At 37.7% G+C, this 24114-nt stretch overlaps 1 protein-coding gene and 1 non-coding gene across 2 annotated transcripts; both read right to left on the reverse strand.

The window, feature by feature from the left end:
- Positions 1–14887: 14887 nt before the first annotated feature.
- On the reverse strand, positions 14888–19584 carry wdr54 (WD repeat domain 54). The gene is made up of 9 exons (XM_055200057.2): positions 19059–19584; positions 18924–18986; positions 18770–18836; positions 18605–18661; positions 18160–18287; positions 17050–17150; positions 16728–16890; positions 16447–16521; positions 14888–16033 (listed from the first exon to the last, which is right to left on the reverse strand). Exons 1-9 carry the CDS (start codon positions 19290–19292, stop codon positions 15902–15904), a joined length of 1020 nt encoding a protein of 339 aa, XP_055056032.1. The 5' UTR covers positions 19293–19584; the 3' UTR covers positions 14888–15901.
- A 1051-nt stretch (positions 19585–20635) lies between these two features.
- On the reverse strand, positions 20636–23114 carry LOC129440612 (uncharacterized). The gene is made up of 3 exons (XR_012365372.1): positions 22925–23114; positions 21990–22661; positions 20636–21893 (listed from the first exon to the last, which is right to left on the reverse strand). It is a non-coding gene; the product is annotated as an uncharacterized protein (transcript).
- Positions 23115–24114: the final 1000 nt, after the last annotated feature.

Consider the following 24114-nt stretch of genomic DNA (forward strand, 5'->3'; position numbering starts at 1 on the left):
AGGTGTTCTATTTACGGGGCATTCCGGTGTCACAGGATTTTGAATCTTGTGACTGCAGTAAACTGTGTTTGTCACTGAAATAGGAACTGAAAAAAATAGGGGAACTGCATAACTTTTAGGAGAATTTCTTGACAAAAATGCAATAGAATATACATAACAAATTTTTTTGTGGTGTAGTGACCTAACATAATGAACTGTTATGTTTTTATTACCTTACTGTGGGTTCACACCAGCCGTGTTTAAGGCAGCAAAATCGCGTCTACCGCATCTAGTTTGCCGCTTGAACAATTTGAATTTACTTGCTTCATCCGCACGTGAAATTCTAGTCATCAAGACATTCACGTGGAAATTTGCGTCATGGGAGGGGCTTCTGTGACACCGCTCACTTTCTGTAATCAAGTCACTACTAGAGCAAGCTCCTGATTGGTTAACGCAGCACGTTAAAAGTTTTCAACCCGCGCGTTTGCCGCGGCAACACTCAATTTGCCCCATTAGCGCGAACTAGGCACGCGAACGAGGCGGAATAGCGTCTAACGCATCGTACTAAATGTCTCATTCGCGCCGCGATACCTCCAGACGCGCGTCAACGTGTCTTCACATTGACTTAAAGGTGCAGTGTGTAAATTTTAGCGGCTTCTAGTGGTGAGGTTGCGAATTGCAACCAACGGCTCAGTCCACTGCTCACCTCTTGCTTTTGAAACACATAGAGAAGCTACGGTAGCCGCCACCGGACAAACATGTCATCGTTGGAGACAACTTAGTAAAAAAGTTTGTCCGTTAAGGGCTTCTGTAGAAACATGGCTGCACAAAATGGCGGCTTCCATGTAAGGGGACCCTCTGTGTATGTAGATAAAAACGTCTCATTCTAAGGTAATAAACACATAACGGTTCATTATGAGAGGTCTTTATACACCCCTAATAATATAGTTTTGTATATTATTTTGCATTTCTGTCAAGAGATCCTTCTAAAAATTACACACTGCACCTTTAACATCGAAATCACTTGCGCTTGATGCCTCTACCGTGCCTGGTCTGAATGCAGCATAAGAATGAGCCTTTTTTATCTATATACACTGTGAGTCCCCTTACATGTAAGTCCCCATTGTGCGCCGCCATGCTTCAACAGAAGCCCTAAATGAACAAACTGGTCTACAGAGCGTGTTTCCTCACTACTTTGTCTCAGACAATGACGTGTTTGTCCTGTGGTGGCTACCGTAGCTTCTTTATACATTTCAAAAGGGAGGGGTAAGCAGTGGACTGAGCCGCTGGTTGCAATTCATGATCTCACCACACAGCACTCTTGAAACGTTATCAGTAGCAATGCTAAGATTTTTTATGTTCAGTGCAGGTTTTTTGCTTTAAATTGAATAAGAAATTAGGGAGATGCACAGTAAAATAGATTAATTTTAAGAAATTTGGAGGTAAGCAGTGAGTGAGAGGACTAGAGTCAAGTTTGTGATTTAGTGTGTGTTCAGATACATTATGATTAGGTCAAATTTCTGCTCGGCATAGCAAATTTAGATCCCCTCAGAGGGCAAAGGCCACTATGTGGTACTAGTGGACATCCCTGAGTGACAGAGCAGCTGAAGCAAACAAGCACACACACAGCCACAAAAACATGGACACATACACCTGGTACATAACCATACTATCTTGTTGCGCTGATATGGTTACTGATGTGTCTTCTTTGGGTGGCCTGCAGTCTGATATTATTTTTATAATTTTGTAGCATGCTTAAAAGTTAGTCCATTCTATATCCATTCTGCCTAAATCTGATGGACTTGCTATTTTGGACCAAAGAGTATCTGAACTAATGTAAACAAAAACTTTGTTCTCATAATAGAGACAAGAAAACCTCACTTACACTGCTATGACAAAGTCTTGCTCCTGTACAAGCAGTTTTTAGAAAAAACTCAGAAATGTCAACCAAACCTATGTCTGCTGTATGACATTGAAGTCTGCTATGGATGAATAGATGTAACTGCTCTAGATCTAAATCTTAAGTGTATATTTAAGCATGCCATAAAGTCACCGGTTTCCCATGTGATACAGATCAAAATGTGTTGACTTTAAAGTTGACATATGAAACCGGGTCTGAACACACTGTGAATAACTTACCAGGAACTCCCTGGTAAGATCTAGCTGCTCTGCAAACATTTTTCAATCACAAATCTGGCTAAATATCTAAGTAAAACATTAAAGGTGCCGTTTTCGTGATCCCATTTTTCAAATTTGAGTTGGTGTGTAATGTTGCTGTTAGATCATATATAATACCTGCAAAACTATAAAGCTTAAAGTTCACTACAAAAGGTTTATATTTTCTTTAACAGAATTTGCTTTTCAAGGACTAAGAGAACGGCTGGTTTGGACCATAGCCCTCTACTTCACAGGTAGGTGACTCCCTTTTTTGGCGTATTACTGTGAGCGAAGGTTAATCAAAAATTCTGAATATTGTCGTCATGAATTTTTTATTAACCTTCGCCTACAGGAATATGCCAAAAAAGGGATTGACCTTGTTGCCCTTTCATGGAGAAGAGGACGAGTTGTTATTGTCGTCATGCCATCGAGACGCTGTTATTTTCATATCGAAAATCCCCTTTTGTTTGCCCTTTCCTGAGAATCACTTCCTCAATCTGGCGTGACCTTTCCGGACAAGTGCGCTAAGCTGCTGTCGAATCACAACACACTGGACCAGCTACAAAATTAGTTTTATCAAACAGAAAAAATAAACACAAAAAAGTATATTCTGTAAAAGTGATTCTAATGCTGAGTTCAGACTGCATGATTTTTAAACTATTCGGGTCACAGATGTTTTCACACTGCATGACTATCTGGGATAGCGTTCAGTTGCTGCTGTTTCAGATTGCATGATGGATTGGCGACAGGGGTTTTCACACTGCATGACTTTACCATAGGAAGAATCGCCAACAAATTTGTCCCGGTCTGCAAACTATGTCTCACACCAAATGCACGCGAGTAGTGTCGTGGAAACAACGCAAGGTCACGCGTGCAAGACCGGAGTATTCATGTGAGACTGGGATTATTATTAAAAATGGTAGCCCGCAAGAAGCTTACCATACAAATTGCATGTGTGCTCATTTGCAGCAGAAAGAAGAAAAAGAAATAAAGATTATAAAGGAGGAAATGGTTGGATAGACTCCTCCCCGAACTTCCAGCTGCCCTGTATGTTGCTCTCTCATTAGCTGTAGGTCATTGCCGATGTTATTTTCAGTCAAAACACATTTCACACCGCATGATTTTGAATCGCGCGACTCGTCTGTGATTCTGTCAAATCACGTCTTTGATAATTCACACTGTGTGATGTCGGCATTTCTGTGATTTCTCAAAACCTGTCGGCGAGTCAAAATCAGGGCTAAAATCGTGCTGAATTCAGCATAACCCCAAGCGACAATGGTAAGAACATCTGAAAAAATTACGAGAAAACAATACATAAAATGAAAAAGAAAGTCGTGCAACAGACACAAAAACTATTTATAGAAATCAGTGGCAGCTCGTGACTGCTCATTCGAGGGGCGCAAATTCAAAATAAGTGTTGAGAGTGTCATGTGTGTTGCTTGTGTTTTCAACAATTGTGTTTGTTGCGTTATGTGAACCATGTGCATCACGTGTTTTGTCAAAATAAGTGCCTCCTGCACAACGGATGGGACATGATAAAAGAGACGCTTACTTTCACAAAATACACGCAAGACACTCCCTTAACACTAAACTCTGTTGATTACACATGAGATTATGCGAGTATCTGGCACACGCAATCGTTTCTTTCATCATGAACCCTTCAGACGCGTCTGCAGCAGGCACTTATCTTGCACATAGGTTCACCCGACGCACCGAACGCATATTTTGAAATTATGAACCACACACATGACAAGCTACATACATGTTGTGACAAACTTCGCATCGAGCGCCCTCGAAAAAAGAAGTCACCGGTTGGCAGAAGTCACAAAAGACATTTTTCGTGCTCAAGGCACGGAAAAAAGCTACATTTTGTGCCATATGGACACAAATAAATGAATACAATTTTTGTGACTATAACACGACTTTCCGTGAGATCAGTCTCTACTATAGACTAGGGCTGTAACAATATATCGCGTGTCCCATTAAAAAGACGATTCTGTCTTTCAAGGCTGCGATCCTATGTTTCATGCGCAGCTTGTGCGTGTACTATGGCGTTTTGGTCAGTAAGAAGTCCATAATCAATCTAAAATCATTATGAGTCTGAGTCGTTTATAACGTGCATTTGAAAAATCAACACTCGTTAAACAAAATCATTCAAAATATTCTTTATTATCATGAAAATACCTGAAACAATTTGAAGAACAGTGATATAAATATTCCTGTAGACATTTCCTGGAATAGCATTCGTAATCCTACTTCTTCTGTGGTACAAAGGGGGTTTCTGCATGGGAGCGCCCCCTGGCTTTTGGATGTGGTGTCATTTCACCGTAATTCATTCAAATTCATTCATTGAGAAAACGTGCATTTGCATGATAAAACGTTACAGCCCTACTATAGACGGTTTCAGTAGTAACAACATAAACAAGCGGCTTTTGTGGTCAACACGTAACTTCCGGTAACCCAGCTAGAAATAAAAAGTTCTAAGAACGTTCCCTGAAAGTTCCCGAATGTTCCCAAAAACATTCTGCCAACGTTGGAGGCGGCTGGTTTTTTTTGAGTTCTAGGAACGTTTCTGTTGTCTGAACGTTGGAGTGGTGTTGCATTTTGCCATTTTTGGACGTTGTGACGGTGTCATGTTTTGGTGTTCACACAATGTTTGGAACAACAGCTGTTTGTTGTATTGACTTGTTTAATTGTTATATAAATGATAGAGAAACATTGCATTTTATTATTTTATAAAACATTATTTCTGTATGCAGTAAATATATTGCTGTGGAGAACTCAGTTCACTTATTGGGTTTGGATGTTGATGTTTGTTTCGTTTTGGGTCACCCTTGTTGTGATTGGTGTTTGTTTTGGTTGGTCTCTTGACACTTGACTTTTTGCTTTCTAGTTTTTTTCTGGTTGTGTTAACTTTGTGTTAATGCACCACATTTGTTATGAAAGTTAACAGTGTAACTCTGTGGTGTTTGGTACATAATGGTAAAGATCATCACCTAATTAATTTACTAATCAAAAGTTTATTTCCTGTCAAAAATGTAAATGAGATCCAGTGCTTTCACAGCAGTTTGTCACCAAGGAGCCCCAGAAACCCTGGACAAAAAAACATCCGCTGTATAACTGGGATGCACAAACATCAAGAATCAGACTATGAATCTCAATCATGGTGACAATTAAATGAAAAACTTCATGCTGCAATGCATGCTGGGTATTAACAAATTACAAATCTCATTCAGGACTCCCAGCATGCACTGCAGCATGGAGAAATAAGGATTTTTTAAACAATTTTGGTTGTCACCATGGTTGAGATTCGTGGTCTGATTCTTGATGTTTGGGCATCCCAACTATACAGTGGATATTTTTTGTCCAAAGTTTCTAAAACTCCTTAATGACAAACTGCTGTGAAACAGTTGGATCTAATATACATTATTGGCAGAAAATAAACTTTTGTTTAGTAAATGAATTAGGTGATGATCTTTACCATTATGTACCAACAACCACAGAAATACACTATTAACTTTTCATAACAAATGTGATGCATTAACACAAAGTCAACACAACCAGGAAAAAACCAGCAGGCAAAAAGCCAAGTGTCAAGAGACCAACCAAAACAAACACGAATCACAACAAGGGTGACCCAAAACGAAACAAAACATCAACATCCAAACCTAGTAAGTGAATTGAGTTTTCTACAGCAATATATTTACTGAACATTCAGAAATAATGTTTTCTAAAATAATAAAATGCAATGTTTCTCTATCATTTACATAACAGTCAAACAAGTCAATATAATAAACAGCTGTTGTTTTAAACATTGTGTGAACATTAAAACATGACATTGTCATAACGTTTAAAAATGGTAAAATGTAACATTACTCTAACGTTCAGACAACAGAAACATTCCTAGAACTTAAAAAAAAACTGGCCGCTTTTAACGTTGGCAGAATGTTTTTGGGAACCTTTGGGAACTTTCAGGGAACGTTCTTAGAACTTTTTATTTCTAGCTGGGAAACTCCGCTAAGAATAAATAACAACAAAGTACTTTAAAAGTAGTTTATTTATATAACAAGCGAAATAAAAAACACGTAGATTACCTAGGAAACCAAAACATTTGTTATTTTCAATGAGGTATTTGTTCAAAAGTTCAGTTTAGCAACTAGTCAGAGCATTAAAAAAAACTAAAACCGTCTATACACATACTATACTATTCCTTTCTCTCTCTCTCTCTCTCTTTCTCGCTCTTAGGTGTACACATGCTACTTACTCTCTCACTTCTTGGCGCCAAAAAATTGGGTCACGATCATCATGTCCCCTCACCCTCAAACACATTCCTCATCAGAATTGCGCTGCCCCTGCTAACGTGTTAATCTCTGATGCAGCGCGCCAAACCTTTGGGCTGTCTGTTTGCCTCTCTCTGCCAAACTCGCATCTTTTTGCCCTACTTGGCCCTAAATCTTTCTGCTAACTGAGGTGCAAATTTAATCTGATGGCAAAAAATACAGATGATCTTTATCCACATTAACCTCTTTGACCTATAAGCTAGCAGACACTTCACTAAACAAATAGATCCATCATTACAGTTCTACCCTGCTATCTCAAAGCCCATTAAGACCGACCCATCAGCATAAACACTCTCACTCTACTTTGCAACTCTGCTATTTTAGGACAGCTGGCAATAATCAAAGCATGTGTATTTAACACTAAAACACTTTCTTCTTGAACCAGTCAACTGATATTAGTAACAGGGGAATAAGTCAGGTGACCTATAGGAAAACTGGTGCTCATTATCTAATTAAAAATAAAATAACATTTAAAGGTGGAGTGTGTAAATTTAAGCGCAATCTAGTGGTGAGGTTGCGAATTGCAACCAACGGCTAAGTCCACTGCTCACCCCTCGCTTTTGAAACACATAGAGAAGCTACGGTAGTCGCCAGCGGACAAACATGCAATCTTTGGAGACAACTTGGTAACAACATTTAGTCCATTAAGGGCTTCTGTAGGAACATGGCAGCACAAAATGGCGACTTCCATTTAAGGGGAACCTCGATGTATGTAGATAAAAATGTCTTATTCTAAGGTAATAAAAACATAATGGTTTATTATGAAAAGTCATACACCCCTGATAATATAGTTTTGTATATTATTTTGCATTTCTGTCAAGTGATCCTTCTAAAAATTACACACTTTAAATACTAGAATATTATCAAATAACACTATTATTCATAATATTATTATTATAACATTATTATTCATAATAAAACGTGATACTTGACAGGTTCGTGTTAGTTGGTGATAATGCCTGTTTTTTTAATCCATGCTGTACCTCTTCTGATGTTTACAGCAATTTAAACAGAAAAGATCAAATTAAAAGGAAAATAATAACATTACTGGGACAGTTTAGTAAACATTAAACAAATTCCATGTTACACGTTAGAAGGTTATACAGGTTTGTAACGACATGAGGGTGTGTGAACATTCCTAACTACCCATGCATTTGATTGTTTTTAATTTCATGCATGAGTTGTTTTTTTATCTGACACATCTCTACTGTTTGTCCGGTTTAGATTAAGACTATTTGGTGTGACCGCTATGACTAACCGGAATAACAAAGTTCTATTATCCCATCATTAGGGCAAATCTCTAAAACAGCTCCCTCTCCTTTTTCTTCTTTTCACATCACCCGGCAGAGGAGACGGGAGCAGCTGTTTGGGCTGGGTGGAGTGTGCACACGTCTCTCTCTCTTTAAAGATGACCGAATGAATCACCAGCATGGTGTCAACCTCTTTCTCAACCTCACACAGTTTCTATCACTCTACCCAATCTGTGTCTCCCACACTTTTTGCAACAATGCCACAGAAGAACTATTTTATGTTCCCCAAAGAAACATTTCTTTCTTTCTTTTTACACTAAATATTACATTTTAAGCAACAGGAAGGTCTAGGTAATGTTATAGGTTCTTTATAGAACCATACAGGTTGAGAAAGAGCATTTTTTAAAGAGTGCATATGTTTATTTGTGTGTCTATTCACATGAATTATTTCCAGGAGACACTTTCCCCAAAATTCCTCATTGCTTTTGCTTTTTCCAAGCAATCTTCAGCTTCAGACTATACTCGGGAATAACTTGTGAATCCTGTGTTTGAGTGATTTCGCAGCAGGCCCAGTTTTCGGACTAATAGATTTTTGAAAGTCTAGAGAGGGGGAGTATGCGCTGTGTTTTCCATCCAGACATCTCCAAATTAATCATTCACATTAATGGGATGCGTTCAGTGGCTTTTGTTTGCTGAACATCAAAGTCGGATCGCTGGGTTTGGCTGTTGTTAAAAATTTAATGAAAAACAGCCACTCGATTGTTTTGTTACAAATCTAAGCAAATATACAGAATAATGTACGCTATGTTTTTTTCAACATCCGTTTTTCATCAATGAAAAATATGCGCATCTGGCAGCTTAATGATTGCGGTCACTTACATCTATACCATCCTCGAAACCCTCTTACCCTCTTATTTGCATGAATAAACATGTAACATCTTGCATCAAAACATATTCCATTCAGGCTAATGAGCCTGTTATGGTCTGTACTGGCTTTTGTGAAACCAAATATGGGAGCCAGGTTTGGCCAGCAAGGCCAAACAAAACGACCAATGCATGGTTAATTAAATACTAAATGCTAATTAAAAATAAATCCTGTAGTCAAAATAATTATGATGGACATTCTACTGGCCATTAATTTTTTTCAGAACCAACAAATGCATTTTTCAGCACAGCCCAAATTGTATATCGTGTTAAGGTTGTGTATAAAGGTTTAGTGGTGAAAATGATGACAGAGAAACATTTTTGGAAAAAAATGAATTTTATAGTAATTTAATATAAAATCAGCTCCATAAATTTTGAAACAGAGGCACATTTTGTGTTATTTTAGCCGTTTACCAACATTTATTTCAGTTACAGTCATATAATGAATATATTGGCCTAAAGTGTACACTCTCCAATGTACTTAGAGTAGGAATTACAGCCGTTTAATATAACTCCCTCTTTTTAAAGAGGCCAAAAGTACTGGAACAGTTGACATAAAATATTTTTTATTGACAAGTATTGTCTATTTGTTAAATATAATTTCCTCATAAATGAAGGATGTTAAAGGCGGAGTCCACGATGTTTGAAAAACGCGTTGGAAAAGGAGACGGGCCGACTACCAAAACACACTTATAGCCAATCAAATCAAATTAAATGCCGGGTTGCGTATGTGTGGGGCGGGTCTATCAACAGAAGGTCCAGATTCTATTGGGGTAGGGGCGTGTTTGTTTGGGTGATTTCAAATATCAACATTGGCTTTCAAACATCGTGGACTCCGCCTTTAACTCATTCCCCATCAGCACTTTTTTTATTTGCCCACCAGCATTTCTTGTGATTTTTCCCTATACTTGGGAAAATGTTCTATAAATATATACATCAAATAAAAAAACAGCCCCTCTGCTTTAAAAAAAAAAAATCCTATTTATTCATCCTATTTATTTGGTCTGTTTGTATAACCTCTTATACCTGGTAGGTTTCTTCAAAAATACCAAATTCTGAGCAAAAAGCTGCAATAATTGCGTTTTTGTCAAGGAATTTTGATATGTATCAGATTCTGAACAATTATCAAAACATACACAGAGTTTAAAATAAATTAAATTAGTTTTTGCTTTAGTTTTTTATCAATTGGATAAGACTGCCATCTAGTGAATAAAAGCGAAATTACAGATTACCATAAAAACTTGTAGGAAAGAATCATTGTCAGGGAAATGTTTTCTTTTATTTGAAGAGATAACTCATCAATGGCGGGGAAAGAGTTAAAGGTCTGGGCTGGTCTATTCATGAAGATGTTAGCGCAGAGTTGCTCCGTGTGACAAAATTTTAAGATTTTTTTTTTAAATGTGGGCGTTTCCCCTTAAAGACAAAAATCACAGTAAAGAAAGAAATAATTCAGAAAGCATCTTAACCCATAAACGGGGACTTTTGGACTTAAGGTCCAAAATTGTTAGGATTATTGACGAGGCTTAAGAGTTTCTTTAGCAACAGGGAAAGTGGACAAAACGCGAAGAGGGAGACAAAAGTGTTGCATACATGATAACATCTCCGACACAGCGCAAAAATGCCATAGCGCCAGGAATAAAAGTAATCACTACATTAACTACAGTAACAGATTTAAAAAAAAACAACAACTATGCGGCATATATTATTTTGGTCTGTTACAGACTTCTAAAGTGATCACACAAACTTACAGAACCTCGTGTCACTGTTTATTTCCTATCAAATACATTAAGTATTACATTAACAGCATGGTACATGAAAAAAAGAAAAAATATAGTTCTATACATATATATGTATGCATGTGTATATATGGTTTCAGCAGTAACAACATAAACAAGCGGCTGTTGTGGTCCGCACGTAACTTCCGGTAAACTCCACTAATAATCAATAACAACAAAGTACTTTAAAGGCGGAGTCCACGATGTGTGAAAGCAAATGTTGATATTTGAAATCACCTAAACAAACACGCCCCTACCCCAATAGAATCTGGACCTTCTGTTGATAGACCCGCCCCACACATACGCAACCCGGCAAGGATGTCGGTTAGTAGACACGCTCCTTACTGCTGATTGGCTATAAGTGTGTTTTGGTAGTCGGCCCATCTCCTTTTCCAAAGCGTTTTTCAAACATCGTGGACTCCGTCTTTAAATGTAGTTCATTTATATGACAACCACAAAAACAACACATAGGACACATAACACCATTACCTAGGAAACCATAACTTTTTTTTTTTCGACGAGGCATTTGTTCAAGAGATCAATTTATAGTCAGACCATTAAAAAAACGAAACCGGAAGTAAAGTTCGGATCCAGACGTGGATCACGTGCGTCCGATGAAACAGTCTATAGAAATACAGTACTGTGCCAAAGTCTTAGACCACCATTAGATTGGTTGTTTTTGCAATGTTATATATAATTGTTTCTCAGTCTCTTTAATAGAATACATCCAGAAAATGTGTATATAGTATTTAAAACTGTATAAAAATGATGTGTCAAGTTTTTAGGGTAAACTCCCCTTCCACTTGAGCAATAGCAGGAAACTGCAGGATCTCTTAAACCTAAATAAAATTAAATCCTAATTTCTAATTTTGAAAAAAATTGTCTTTTTACTTGATTCCGCTCAAAAACGCTCAAGATGTGTTTAGTGCCAAGAGAGGTCACACTAAACATCGACAATGCCTAAAGAAGAAGATAAAAAATTTTTTATATATTTTTTGTACCTATTTCCTGTATTTTCTGTTTGTATCTTAATAAAATAGATTGAAAAATAAATATGGATGGACATGAAAACTTCTAAAACAACAAGTCTGGTGGTGGTGGCCTAAGAATATTTTTAGGAAAGAGGAAATAAACAATGACACGAGGTTCTGTAAGTTCTTGTGACCCATCAAACGCAGGCCAAGGAAGGAAAAGCAGTGAACTGGCGACAGGGTCATGGGCGACCAAGGCTTATTGATGCATGTGGGGAGCGAAGGTTGGCGTGTGGTCCGATCCAACAAACAAGCTACTGTAACTAAACAAGTGAATATATATATATATATGTTGTGTGTGTGTGTGTGTGTGTGTGTGTGTGTGTGTGTGTGTGTGTGTGTGTGGTAAAACAGAAAAAAGTATAGCTGTAATTCCAAACTGATGGCTTATAATAGACCCTATACTTAAAAGCACTCTTTTTCTTCCTTCTTGGACAACCAACCGATTACAGTCTTCAAAAGATTGTGGTCAGCATCGCCTCCTCACTAAGATAAAAGTTTTTGTATTTTCCTTACACAGAGTTGCAAGTTGAAGTTTTTAAGCTAAATTAGGAGCTCTCTGAGATAAGTAACTTTAAGAATACGGCCCCAGACCTTTAACATCCATCATTTGTGTGGAACTTATTTAACAAATAGACAAAACCTAAAATAGCTTTTAATTCAACTGTTTCATTAATTTTGGCCTCTTTAAAAAGGGGGTGCTACATATTAAAAGGCTGTAATTCCTAAACCCTTCATCCAGTTTGGATGTGAATACGGTCTAAGTAAATTTGCAAGTGTGCACTTTGAGGTCAATATTCATTATATGAACTGGAATAAATGTTGGTAAATAGCTAAAATAACACAAAATATTCCTCTGTTACAATATTTATGAAGCTGACTGTATGTATCCTAAATACATACACATGTTAAATATTATTAGTATTGCTTTACTGGAAATGGACACCTGGGTAACACTAAACTTTGAAAACCAAAAAATACAAACCTTTAATTTCTATTTTCCTTTTTGGCATAAAACTCTTTACACTATTAGTGGTTGTGCTTTAGAAAATAATCCTTATCCACCCCTTCCTTCCTCTACGTCTGTTACCAAGTGTAATAAATGAGCATCCAGGGTCCAGTATTATTACGTTGTGCCACGCTGGCGGTCTCCCTCCCACCTCCTGGAAGTATCAGACATGATGTGGCAGAGAGCACTATTGAATTTTACACGGCCTGCACCCCAGCCATAGTGTGTATCACCTCAGATCACACTAAACACTGACCCTGAACACATCTCCCCTGCTCTGTACTCCAGTGCTACACAGCAGCGTTACATAATTCCATTAAATCCATAGCCAGTGGAGTTCTCGATAATGCTACCCTGACTCCCTCTCTGTCCCACATCACATCTGATGGTCAGCCCTCTATTTTCCTCCCATTAGATGCCTCTCTGTGTCATTGATATTCAAACTCTCTCCATAACAGACACCAGGGCATACAAAGTGTCAGTCAAAGAACAAAGTTAAAAGTCTTACATAAGCGACGAATTGTTTTACAAGCTGGCATGAAAAGTTATGTGTGAATTTCAAAATTATAGGCAGAAATATTTTCTGGAAACATTATAGCAAATTGTCTTAGCGGGTTGCTGATATCTTAATGTGATAATCTGCTCAAGTGAATGATGTAATGACAACAAAATATTACAGAGTAATAGGACAAGGACTAAAGGATTTTGACGATCAAAATCTGTGTTTTAAAATGCAAATAAAGGGGGAAAAAAAGGAATAGTTCACAGAAAAATATAAATTTCTTTAATTACCCCATAAGATATTGCAGAATATAAACACATCTAAATAAAAAATGGCAGCCTGCCGGCTTCATGTCAGTAAGATGATCATTGGTTCTCGTGACTCTAGTCACTAGTCGTTATATGTTGTGATAAAAAGCAGTCACGAGTTATGTCTGAACCAATGAACCTCTTACTTACCAACATGGAGCAGGCATGGCACCATTTTTAGATCTAGATCAGTGGTCTCCAACATGGTGCCCGTGGGCACCAGGTTGCCCGCACAGAGTCTGTGATGCCCGGCAAAGCACATTCTATTAAAAGCTTCAATTTTAATATTTATTACTTATTTTTTAATACTCGCTTGGCTTCAATTATGTATGTTTTTTAAACAATGATAAAAACATATCAACAAATAAAATAAAAAAGTAAAACAAATTGCAAACTATCGATCGCTAAATACATTAAAAATAAGTAGCGACTCACAAATGTATTATTTTGCTTCAGAGACATGTAATAACCAACTGGAGTCGTATGGATTCCTTTTTCTGACGAAGGGCTTCAGAAATGGGTACCATTCAATGCATTACAAAGCTAGGAAACTCTAAGGGGCGGTTTCCCGGACAGGGATTAGACTAGTCCTAGACTTAAACACTTTTAAGAGCTCTCCAAACTGAAAACATCTTGCACTGACGTATCTTCAAATACATCAGTGCCCTTTGTTTTACCTCAAAATGCACACATGTAATGTTTTTAGTAAGGCATGTTTGTTAAAACTAGTTATATTTCCTAATTAAACTAAGGCCTAGTCCTGGATTAAGCTAATCCTGGTCCGGGAAACCGCCCCTAAATGTGTTTGGTTGAAGAAAGTAAGTCATATACAACTAGAATGGTAATAGGGTAACTAAATTATAGTTTTAATTTTTAAGTTGATTTTAAGTTAATTTTTAAGTATATATATATATATTTACAGTCTATGGAATATATACAGTACTAATATATATATATATATACAGTACTGTGCAAAAGTCTTAGGCCACCATCACCAACTTTGTTGTTTTAACAAAGTTTAAATGTCCATCCATATTTATTTTTTACTCTTTTTAAAGATACAAACAGAAAATCAGGAAATATGTACAAATTAAAAACAAGGCATCAGTCAGTCTTTAGTGTGACCTCTTCTAGCACGAAACATATTTTGAGCTTTTTTGAAGAGACTGAAGTCCTGAAGTCATTCGATTAGAATTAGAAATTAGGATTAAATTTTATTTAGGTTTAAGAGATCCTGCAGCTGCCTGCTATTGCTCAAGTGGAAGGGGAGTTTACCCTAAATACGTGACACTTTAGCTTATACTTTTATGGTTTTTAATACTAAATACACATTTCCTGTATTTTCTGGTTGTATTTTAATAAAGAGCCTGACAAATAATTATATATGATCACTATAACATTGCAAAAACAACAAATCTAATGGTAGCATGGTGGCCTAAGACTTTTGCACAGTACTGTACATATGTATATATGCGTGCGTGCATCTATAAAGATATCTATAAATATACATACATCTATCTATAAATATATATCTATATATCTCATTTTCTTTCAAACTGTAATTGAAAAGAGAGAGATTACATTTATACAAAGAAACATTTTACTGCCATCAACTGGTACATATTTGTAATTACAACAAAAGCCAAAACAATATTCATTTTTTGCTGGATTGTCACTAATATAGTGGTCTACAGTTACACTAAAAATAACAGAACAGAAATAAACACAACAAAATATTGTGAAACACTGGCAGCTTTTACCTTGAAACAGTGCATACATTTCAATGTTTCAATAAAACAGGTAAAACAATAAATATAAAATGTCCATCAGAAAAACACAATATGCAGTGTTTCACATTTAAAATATTCACATGAAATAAATAAACACTGTACTGTGGCATTATTTTGTCTTACTGAAGTCAAGGAAACCGGCAAGTCTGATAAATTGATTTACTAAAGCAAAATAATAATATCTGACATTATGTAATTGTGAATAAAATTATACAAATAATGTAAACAACAAAATACTAATAGAAAAATATTTGTTTATATCATGTTTTTGACCCAGATTAAAGGCGGGGTCCATGATGTTTGAAAGCCAATGTTGATATTTGAAATCACCTAAACAAACACGCCCCTACCCCAATAGAATCTGGACCTTCTGTTGATAGACCCGCCCCACACATACGCAACCCGGCATTTGATTTGATTTGATTGGCTATAAGTGTGTTTTGGTAGTCGGCCCGTCTCCTTTTCCAAAGCGTTTTTCAAACATCGTGGACTCCGCCTTTAATGGGGAAATCTATACATTCAAAAAACATGACTGTAATGACATTTACTCCAATATCAGGGCAGAACGTGTATTTTGTATTTGCCAAAACTGGCAGCACAAACAGATCATTAAAAACACTGCCACCTGTTGTTCAAGTTGTGCTTTTAGCCCATTTCAGATATATCCAGACTGATCCTGTATATTATGGCTGCACACTATCACATGGAATACACAAATATATTGTCCAGACATTACTTTATTCCTATGGAACATGCCATAGGAGAATATACTGTAGCAAATGATCCTTACACAACCAAGATACATACACAAGCAGTACGCTAATGTACAGCAAAACCTATGCCTGCGTGTAGCGAATAATTTCACTCAAGTCGTAGCCAGTCACTGCAAAAGCGTAGCCATCCCCATCACAGAACTTGGCTCCACAGATCTGAGTATCAGTTACGCACTCATTGTACATGTGCTCGATCTAGAAACCGCAGAGAAAGCGTAGAAATGTTTTATTAGAAAATGAAAAGTGCTTTACAACACTATGTTTACTGCAGGCCCAAATCAAAATAAAAAAAATCTGAAAATTCAGCAGATCCACAACAATGACTCATTCATATTCCCAACTCTTTATAAAGGAATATATGTTAATTTATTCGATATTTAGCTTATTTAATTATAATTTAGCCATCACTACTTTTTAGCATTTAATACTATAATTTCTACACATTTTGCTTATAACTTATTTTTTATATTTTCTACATTTATTTTTCACATGGATTAGTATTACTTCACATTGAAGGCCTGCATGGTCCAAGCCAAATGATTTAATTGAAAAAATATTAATACAGTTAGTGCTTGTGAAGGTAAAGTTTGGTCTGCGAGAAGCATTACCTCTACGCTGTTAGTTTCTGGGGTCACGCTCAGATGCCACACTCTAACCCAAGAGTCTTCAGCTGCAGAAAGCAGCTTTTTCATTGAAGAGAGAGCGAAAAAAAGTAGTACATGAGAGTTAGAATGAAAGAAAACTGGGATAAAGAATTCTGTTAAATACAAAGAACCTCTAAATATAAACTCTAAACTAAAATATAAGATTAAATGATACATTTGAGAAATACTAGAACATATAAACCTTACTATATGATTGCAAATATAATTTTTTTCTTTTTTCTTACCAGGCCAGTGAAAGGGGCAATGTCCAAAGAGTAGATCCAGCGTGCATGAGCATTGACCTCTGCATGCAGTATCCCTGTGACTCCCTCATACAGACGAATCTGCCCTGTCCCATAGCCTGCAATCACTGTCCCCTTCCACAGCTTTACTGAGGAACAACTTGTACTGTGAGAAGTAGATTGCACACTTTATTAATTTATTCACTTATTCATTTAATAAATGGCTTTTTCATCGGCATGGACTAAAGTTTGTTGTTTTTAGTTGACATTTAAAATGTTTATAAGACAGATCTGGAATATGGGTATAATGAAAGTCATAACATACTCAAAACCAGGGATCTTGTTGAGCAACTGAAAATCATCTCCTGATTTCCACACACAGAGGAGGCCTGAATCATCAGCACTAACTAAATCAGCAATGCACTCCTGAAATAAGATTCGCATTTAACAATAAAACACTAGATTCATTAATAAATGAACTGAATTCAAAAAATACACAAAATAATGCTCTCCATATGGTTTGCAAAAACAGTGAAAACTAAAAATAAATTAAAGTTAAAGGAATAGTCTACTCATTTTCAATATCAAAATATGTCACTACCCCAACCAAGAACTGTTGATACATCCCTCCACCATCTGTGCGCGCGCACGCAAGCGCCGGAGCGCGCTGCGACGCCCCGACAGCATCCAGCCCAGCCCCATTCATTCAACGGCACCATTTAGAGACAAAGTTAGAAGTGACCAAACACATCAACGTTCCTCCCACCCAAGACGAGCAGCCACACGAGCAAGTTTGGTGGCACAAAACAAAACGCAGCGCTTTTCCAAGCGGACCCAAAAGAGGAACTATATTTTATGGCGTAATAGCACTTTTGGGAGTACTTCGACTCGGCGCAGTAACACCCTCCCTCTCCCATTATGAGAGTGAGAAGGGGAGCGGACTTTTCAGGCGAGTCGAAGTACTCCCAAAAGTGCTATTACGCCATAAAATATAGTTCCTCTTTTAAATCCGCTTAGAAAAGCGCTACATTTTATTTTGTACCACCAAACTTGCTCGTATAACTACTCGTCTTAAATAGGAAAAATGTTGATGTGTTTGGTCACTTCTAATTTTATCTCCAAATGGTACAATTGAATGAATGCTATCGAAGCTTCGCAGCGCGCTCCGGCGCCCACGCGCACGCACACAGATGACAGAGGGATGCACCAACAATTCCCAGTCAAGGCAATAACCATAGACCGTAAAAAATATGGACGTAGTGTCCGTGACGTCACCCATTGGTTTGTGAAGATCGCTTTTGAAGCTTAAAGTAGGCGTTGCCTGCCGTCCCCATCTAAGTCACTTCCGTGTTGGCTTCATTAGAGAGATCGGAAGGTTGCCCCTCGGTAATAACATATTTTAATATTGAAAATGAGTAGACTATTCCTTTAATACCGGATTGCCTGAACACTCGGAGGCCATATCTGTGATGGCCTCTTTGTGTTCCTCCAGAACCTCAGACAGGGTGATGTTACTGCCTTTATTGGGAACATCGAACACAAGAACTGATCCAGATGAGACTCCTGAAAGAAATTGCGATGAAACTTTAGTAAACATGCACACTAATGCTTCTAAGAAATGTTGTATGTGGAATACCTATACAGAAATGTGATCCTTATCCGTAAAATCTAGGTTAAAGTCTCAATCTAATTATGAGATTAGGAACATCGGTTTGATTTCAATCACCGGTTTCACAAATGTTTGACATGGCCTTACTCAGTCAGTGTTTAAGATACCAATGCTATTCACTTTACATTATGTAGCATGTTTTAATGTAGAAAACAGTTAATCACCAAAAAATGACTTCCAATTGTATTACAAATATACTTTAACCACATACCAACACAAATGTATTTTTCCCGCACTGCTGCAATTCCTCGTGCAAACACTGCCTTAGCTGTGGAAAACAATGATACCCAAATTTACCAGACACATGGTGATCATAAAAAGTAGTTTTCTCAGTGATTTTATAAAGAAATGTCTACGTTAAAAGTCATTCACTTACCTGTGGGGGTTTCTGGAGTGTCCAGCGAATGCCAATAGACCATAATGGATCCATCCGATTCGTACATCTAATCAAAAAACAAACCTTCAGCCCCCTGGTTCCCAAGAATATAAGTGTTTAAGGGGAAAACAGCTTGGCATGATACTTGACCCACCTGAATTCCTTTCTGAGAAGTGAGGACAAGCAGATCTCTCGAGGGCAGGACACACCATGCTGCCTGTTAGACAAAAAAGTCAGGGTTAACCAAAAACATCACTGAACAAACCACTGAAATAGAAATCGGTTTCACCTGCATAATAAGTGAGGAGCTGGTGGCCACGTTGCCCTCTTTCGACTGCAGCTGTCGATGGGAATAGTTCAGCCCGTCCCAAGAAGCGCTAACCATATTTACAACGTTGGCATGGACCACGGTGAAATAGGTGAGGCAGCGCGGCGCGATGCGCAGGACGCTCAGGTTGTTGTACAACGCAGAGGCGCTGCTCTTTATCGGAATGCTTTTGTCTTTGTGGTACATTTTAGCCATTTCGACCAAATGGTAACCACCGTTTGGTTACTGCGTTAAGTAGGAATGTGAGCTCTGAAATTCAAAGGGTTTCTACATAACATTAACGTACCACTGCTAGATGATGTTTATGAACAAATCCAACCAGCTATCACTAACCAACCCTGAATGTCAGCTGATGTATGATCTCACTGAAAGTGAACGTTAGCTATCAGTTTTCATATTAAATGCTGCGTTTGTTGCAGTAAGCTCTCACCGTCTCGCGTCTCTTGCAGCCATAGTGACGGGGCAGACTTGCGTACAACGTGACAGACGTGCGTAAAACGTCACAGAATAATACGGTGCAGGGAGTGACGTAGCTTCAAAAACCGTAAAGCTTGTTTAAAAACGTTTATATGTTTTTTTTAGGATTAAGAATGTTGCAAAGTCCAATAATTTGCAAGCGTGAACACTGATAAACTAAAGCAGTACATAGGTGTAATTTAAACAACTGAGAGATGTACAGTTAAAGGGACATTACACTTTTTCCGAAAATATAAAAATTTTCCAGCTCCCCTAGAGTTAAACATTTGATTCTTACCGTTTTGGAATCCAACCAGCTGATCTCCAGTTCTGGCGCTAGCACTTTTAACATAGCTTAGCACATTCCATAGAATCTGATTAGACCATTAGCATCACGCCTAAAAAACGTAAGAAAAAAGAGTTTCGATATTTTTCCTATTTAAAACTTGACTCTGTAGTTACATCGTGTACGAAGATAGACGGAAAATTAAAAGTTGCGATTTTCTAGGCAGATATGGCTAGAAACTATATTCTCATTATGGTGTAATAATCAAGTATTTTGCTGCGCCATGATATTACGCACTGCCCGAAAATAGTCCCCTCCCTGCCATTGAAAGATACTAAGGGGACTATTTTCGGCTGCTGCGTAATATCATTGCGACTCCTGCAGCCATGTTACGGCCAAGTCCCAGAATGATAGTATAGTTCCTAGCCATATCTGGCTAGAAAATCGCAACTTTTAATTTTCCGTTGGTCTTAGTACACGATGTAACTACAGAAGAGTCAAGTTTTAAATAGGAAAAATATCCAAACTCTTTGGTTATTTTTTGGCGTTATGCTAAGGTCTAATCAGATTAAATAGATTATGCTAAGCTATGCTAAAAGTGGTAGCGCCAGACCGCGGAGATCAGCTGAATGGATTCCAAAATGGTAAAAATCAAATGTTTAACTCTAGGGGAGCTGGAAAATGAGCATATTTTCAAAAAAGTGGAGTGTCCCTTTAATTAACAGATAAAAGAATGAGAGTAAAACGTATAAATAAAAGACATTTAAAATACACAATAACGACTGTGTGTCAGATAGATAATGTCATGTACTTTTTATTTCAAACTCTTTCAATGACATTTGGTTCCAGTTTATTTTCGACAGTAACATAATTTTCATAAAACATCTATACATAGGTTTACAGACCAATTGTATTCTGCTCAAAAGCTGTACAGTATAACACTGATAAACTAACTTATTTTTTTTTTAAATGCAGACTGTGATAGAGTTAAAGGTTTGTTTGTTTTAAATGACAACAAGATTAGGAATTATGTTAGATTAACAATTTTTTATGTATTTGTAGAAACTAATTGATTAAAGTTTGGCCTGACAAAAATTCCTTTACACATCAGGACTTTTCTTTTTCCTTTACTGATGTCAGATTTAATTTATCTTCACTATGGCCAAACACTTTCATGTGTTTTTTCAAACTAGCAGTCTGCTTAAAAAGTTTTCCACATTCCGGACATGGAAAAGGAGCCTGTCCAGTGTGAAGCAAAACATGAGAATTCATGCCGTTTCGATGGCGAAACGTCTTAGAGCAATAGGTGCACTTGTAAGGCCTTTCCCCGGTGTGTATACGCATATGAGCATAGTAGCCTGAAAGCTGGGAATATGCCTTTGGACAAAGCTCACACTTATGAGGTTTTTCCCCCGTGTGCGTTCGGAGGTGTCTCGACAGGGAACCAGGATCTCTGAACCCCTTTTTGCACTCACTGCAAACATAGGGACGAGCACCTGTGTGAGAAAACATATGGTGGCGCAGCCCTGTATTGCTGCGGTACGTTTTGTTGCAGATCTTACAGTGGTGTGGTCTGTCTGTGGTGTGAACACGCTTGTGTACCGTCAGCGCTTGGAGCTGTTTAAAGCTCTTGTCACATAGCGAGCACTTATGTGGCCTGTCTTCAGAATGCACAGCTTGATGAACAGCCAAATTACTCCGATTTCTGAAGCAATGACCACAATCATCACAGACAAAAAGTCGGTTGTTGGTGTGGATCTGCATATGATTTTGCAGATAATTCAAACGTGAGAACTTCATATCGCAGCGCTCACACGAATAGGGACGTTCATTGGAGTGCACGGTTAGGTGTCCTTTCCAGTGGTTCCACAACCTGAAGCACATTCCACACTCGGTGCACTTGAAGGGTTTTTCTCCTGTATGTGTGCGTTGATGAGTTGCAAGGTTAGCAGTAGAACGAAACTTTTTATCACAACTGTTACAGGAATACGGCAACTCTCCAGCATGAATTAGTAAATGCTCCCGCAAATGTACAGCACGGTGGAATTGTTTACCTAGAGCAGAAACAGAGAAGAGTACAAACGCATTAGGTTCAAAAAGTAATGCTGGCAATTTAAAGTATTACAGCTTTGGTTATTCGGATGACCTACCGCATTCAGTACAACTGTGCTGTTTTTCTTCAGAGTGAATTTTTTGGTGTGACGTCAAGTCACTGCATCAAGCAAATATGTGGCCACAGTGTTCACATTTATATCTTTTTACACCACTATGCAAAATCATATGGGTGTAGAGAGAGCCCGTCTGGGTAAAGCCTTTTTTACAGATTTTGCAGATGAATGGACGATCCCCCGTGTGTGTGCGCATGTGGATCTTCAGTCCGGACTGGTTAGCAAAACACTTGCCACATTCTTTGCACTTGCATGGTCGTAAATGACGATGTGTCGTCTGGTTATGATTCATAAGGTCCATTTTGCTCTTCAGTACCATGCCACACTCTTTACATGGATATTTACCTTCCAGCCATTGATCAGAGAACCGGGGCTTTTTCTCCTTTTCACTGATTTTGGCTTTCTTGCTGCTTTTAGACAGGATCCGACTTGCATGTTTTGCAGAGGTCTTGACACGGGTGACACTTCTCTTTGCATTTTCATCACCATGTGGGTTTTCTTTGCAGTTGTAACGATTGATGTATGAGGATAATTTTTTCAGTATATTTTGTTGTCCATATTTTTCATGTGTGTGGGGGGCCTGGGGGTTTATTTGACCAATTGGTTCCTCTTTGGTAATGAATGTACTGTTTTTGTTCTCATATTCAGGTAAACCTGCACCAAAATAAATAATTAAATAAATTGTTTAACACGCAGATATCAAATAATGTATCACAACTGAACACGTTTATAAACAGCAATAATATTAAATTCTATTATTACCGTAATTTCTACCAGATACCAGTTAACGCTGCATTTTTACATACATAGCGTCCTAGCAAGCAGACGTGCAACCGAGTTTTTCAACAAACACTGATGTCATGCTATTGAATGAGAAGACTTTAATACAGAGCATGCACAACTGGGAATTAGCTTACTTTTTCTTAACGCCGTTTGTTGCGAGGGTGTCCGCATGTTTACAGTCGTGCATACAGTCTGTGTAGCTGCTGCTTCCCGCGTGTATGTATGCTGCTCCCAGCTTCTCTCTATCTCGGCCACGGATACCTTCTCTGCGCATGCGCAAACATCTTTCGATTGGCTTGCAGCAGAGTTGTCGCCTGAGAGCAGTGTTGCCAGAGTGTGCGAATTTGATTGTGCAGGTATAAATGCGTTTGGGCGGGTGTACAAAATTTGGGCGGGTTTGGGATCGATTTGGCGGGTTTCAGACATTTGCATTATAGTTGCAGTAAAGCAAACCCAATGCTGTGTTTTTCAGGATCCTGTAAGTTGCCACCAACAGCATGTTCTTTCTCTTGCATTCTTAAATGCTGCAAATACTGCACATATGTAAAATTTCGTTCATTGATTGTATATTTTGTTTTGTTTGTCATGTGGACTGTTGTAAAATTGCAAGCTATTCATCACTTGAGTTTATCCATCATTGCTCAAATGTTCCGTCACCTTGCCCTTACAAAACCTGCCAATAAGTTATCACGTCACTGTAACCAAGTGAGCCCACACACACGTTTATATAAAAAAGGAATGTGATGTGAGAAATAAAATAAAGACTATAAAGAAAATTTTCTTGAAACAATCTAGTAAAGCGCGTTTGTGTAATAATTTTTTTGTGCAATCGGACTATATTTGAAGAGTTCGGTTCCAAAACCATATAACTCCTTGTTTAAAAGAATTTTCAAAACATGTTTAGTATTATGTTATCATGTTTTCATTGTGTTTTATACCACGGACCTACTGAATGCTGTATTCTGATTGGCTGAGAAATGTTCCATGGGTGTTGATTATTTTCCAATAACTGCACACCTAACCTTTTAAAATGTCTTAAAAATAGGCACCAGAGCAATATTTGTGGTAACCGTGGTATAAGTGGAATAATTGACTCCGGTCCTTTGAGTTATTTGAAAATAATGCACACCCGCGGTGTAACCGCATTACCAACTTGGGTGTGCATTATTTTCTTATAATTCAACAGCCTGTCGTCAATTATTCCGTATTTATTGTGCTACTTAGCTGTATTTTTTTTTAAATCAAAACAAAACAACTGCACTTCGAATGAAATTAATTGGAATGCACAATCAAAAAACAAGATTTTTGGGAAAAAGGAAAGTTA

Source organism: Misgurnus anguillicaudatus, chromosome 22, assembly GCF_027580225.2.
Source record: "Misgurnus anguillicaudatus chromosome 22, ASM2758022v2, whole genome shotgun sequence".
Classification (NCBI taxonomy): Eukaryota; Metazoa; Chordata; class Actinopteri; order Cypriniformes; family Cobitidae; genus Misgurnus; species Misgurnus anguillicaudatus.

What these genes read in the sequence shown, in the direction of transcription:
- wdr54 (XM_055200057.2), bottom strand. Translation starts at nt 19,292, where the DNA reads ATGGCTAAAATGTACCACAAAGACAAAAGCATTCCGATAAAGAGCAGC. An exon ending in CACTCCAGAAACCCCCACAG is followed by an intron (nt 18,662 to 18,769) that starts GTAAGTGAATGA and finishes TGTTTTCCACAG; the next exon opens with CTAAGGCAGTGTTTGCACGA. An exon ending in CCGAGTGTTCAGGCAATCCG is followed by an intron (nt 17,151 to 18,159) that starts GTATTAAAGGAA and finishes ATCTTATTTCAG; the next exon opens with GAGTGCATTGCTGATTTAGT.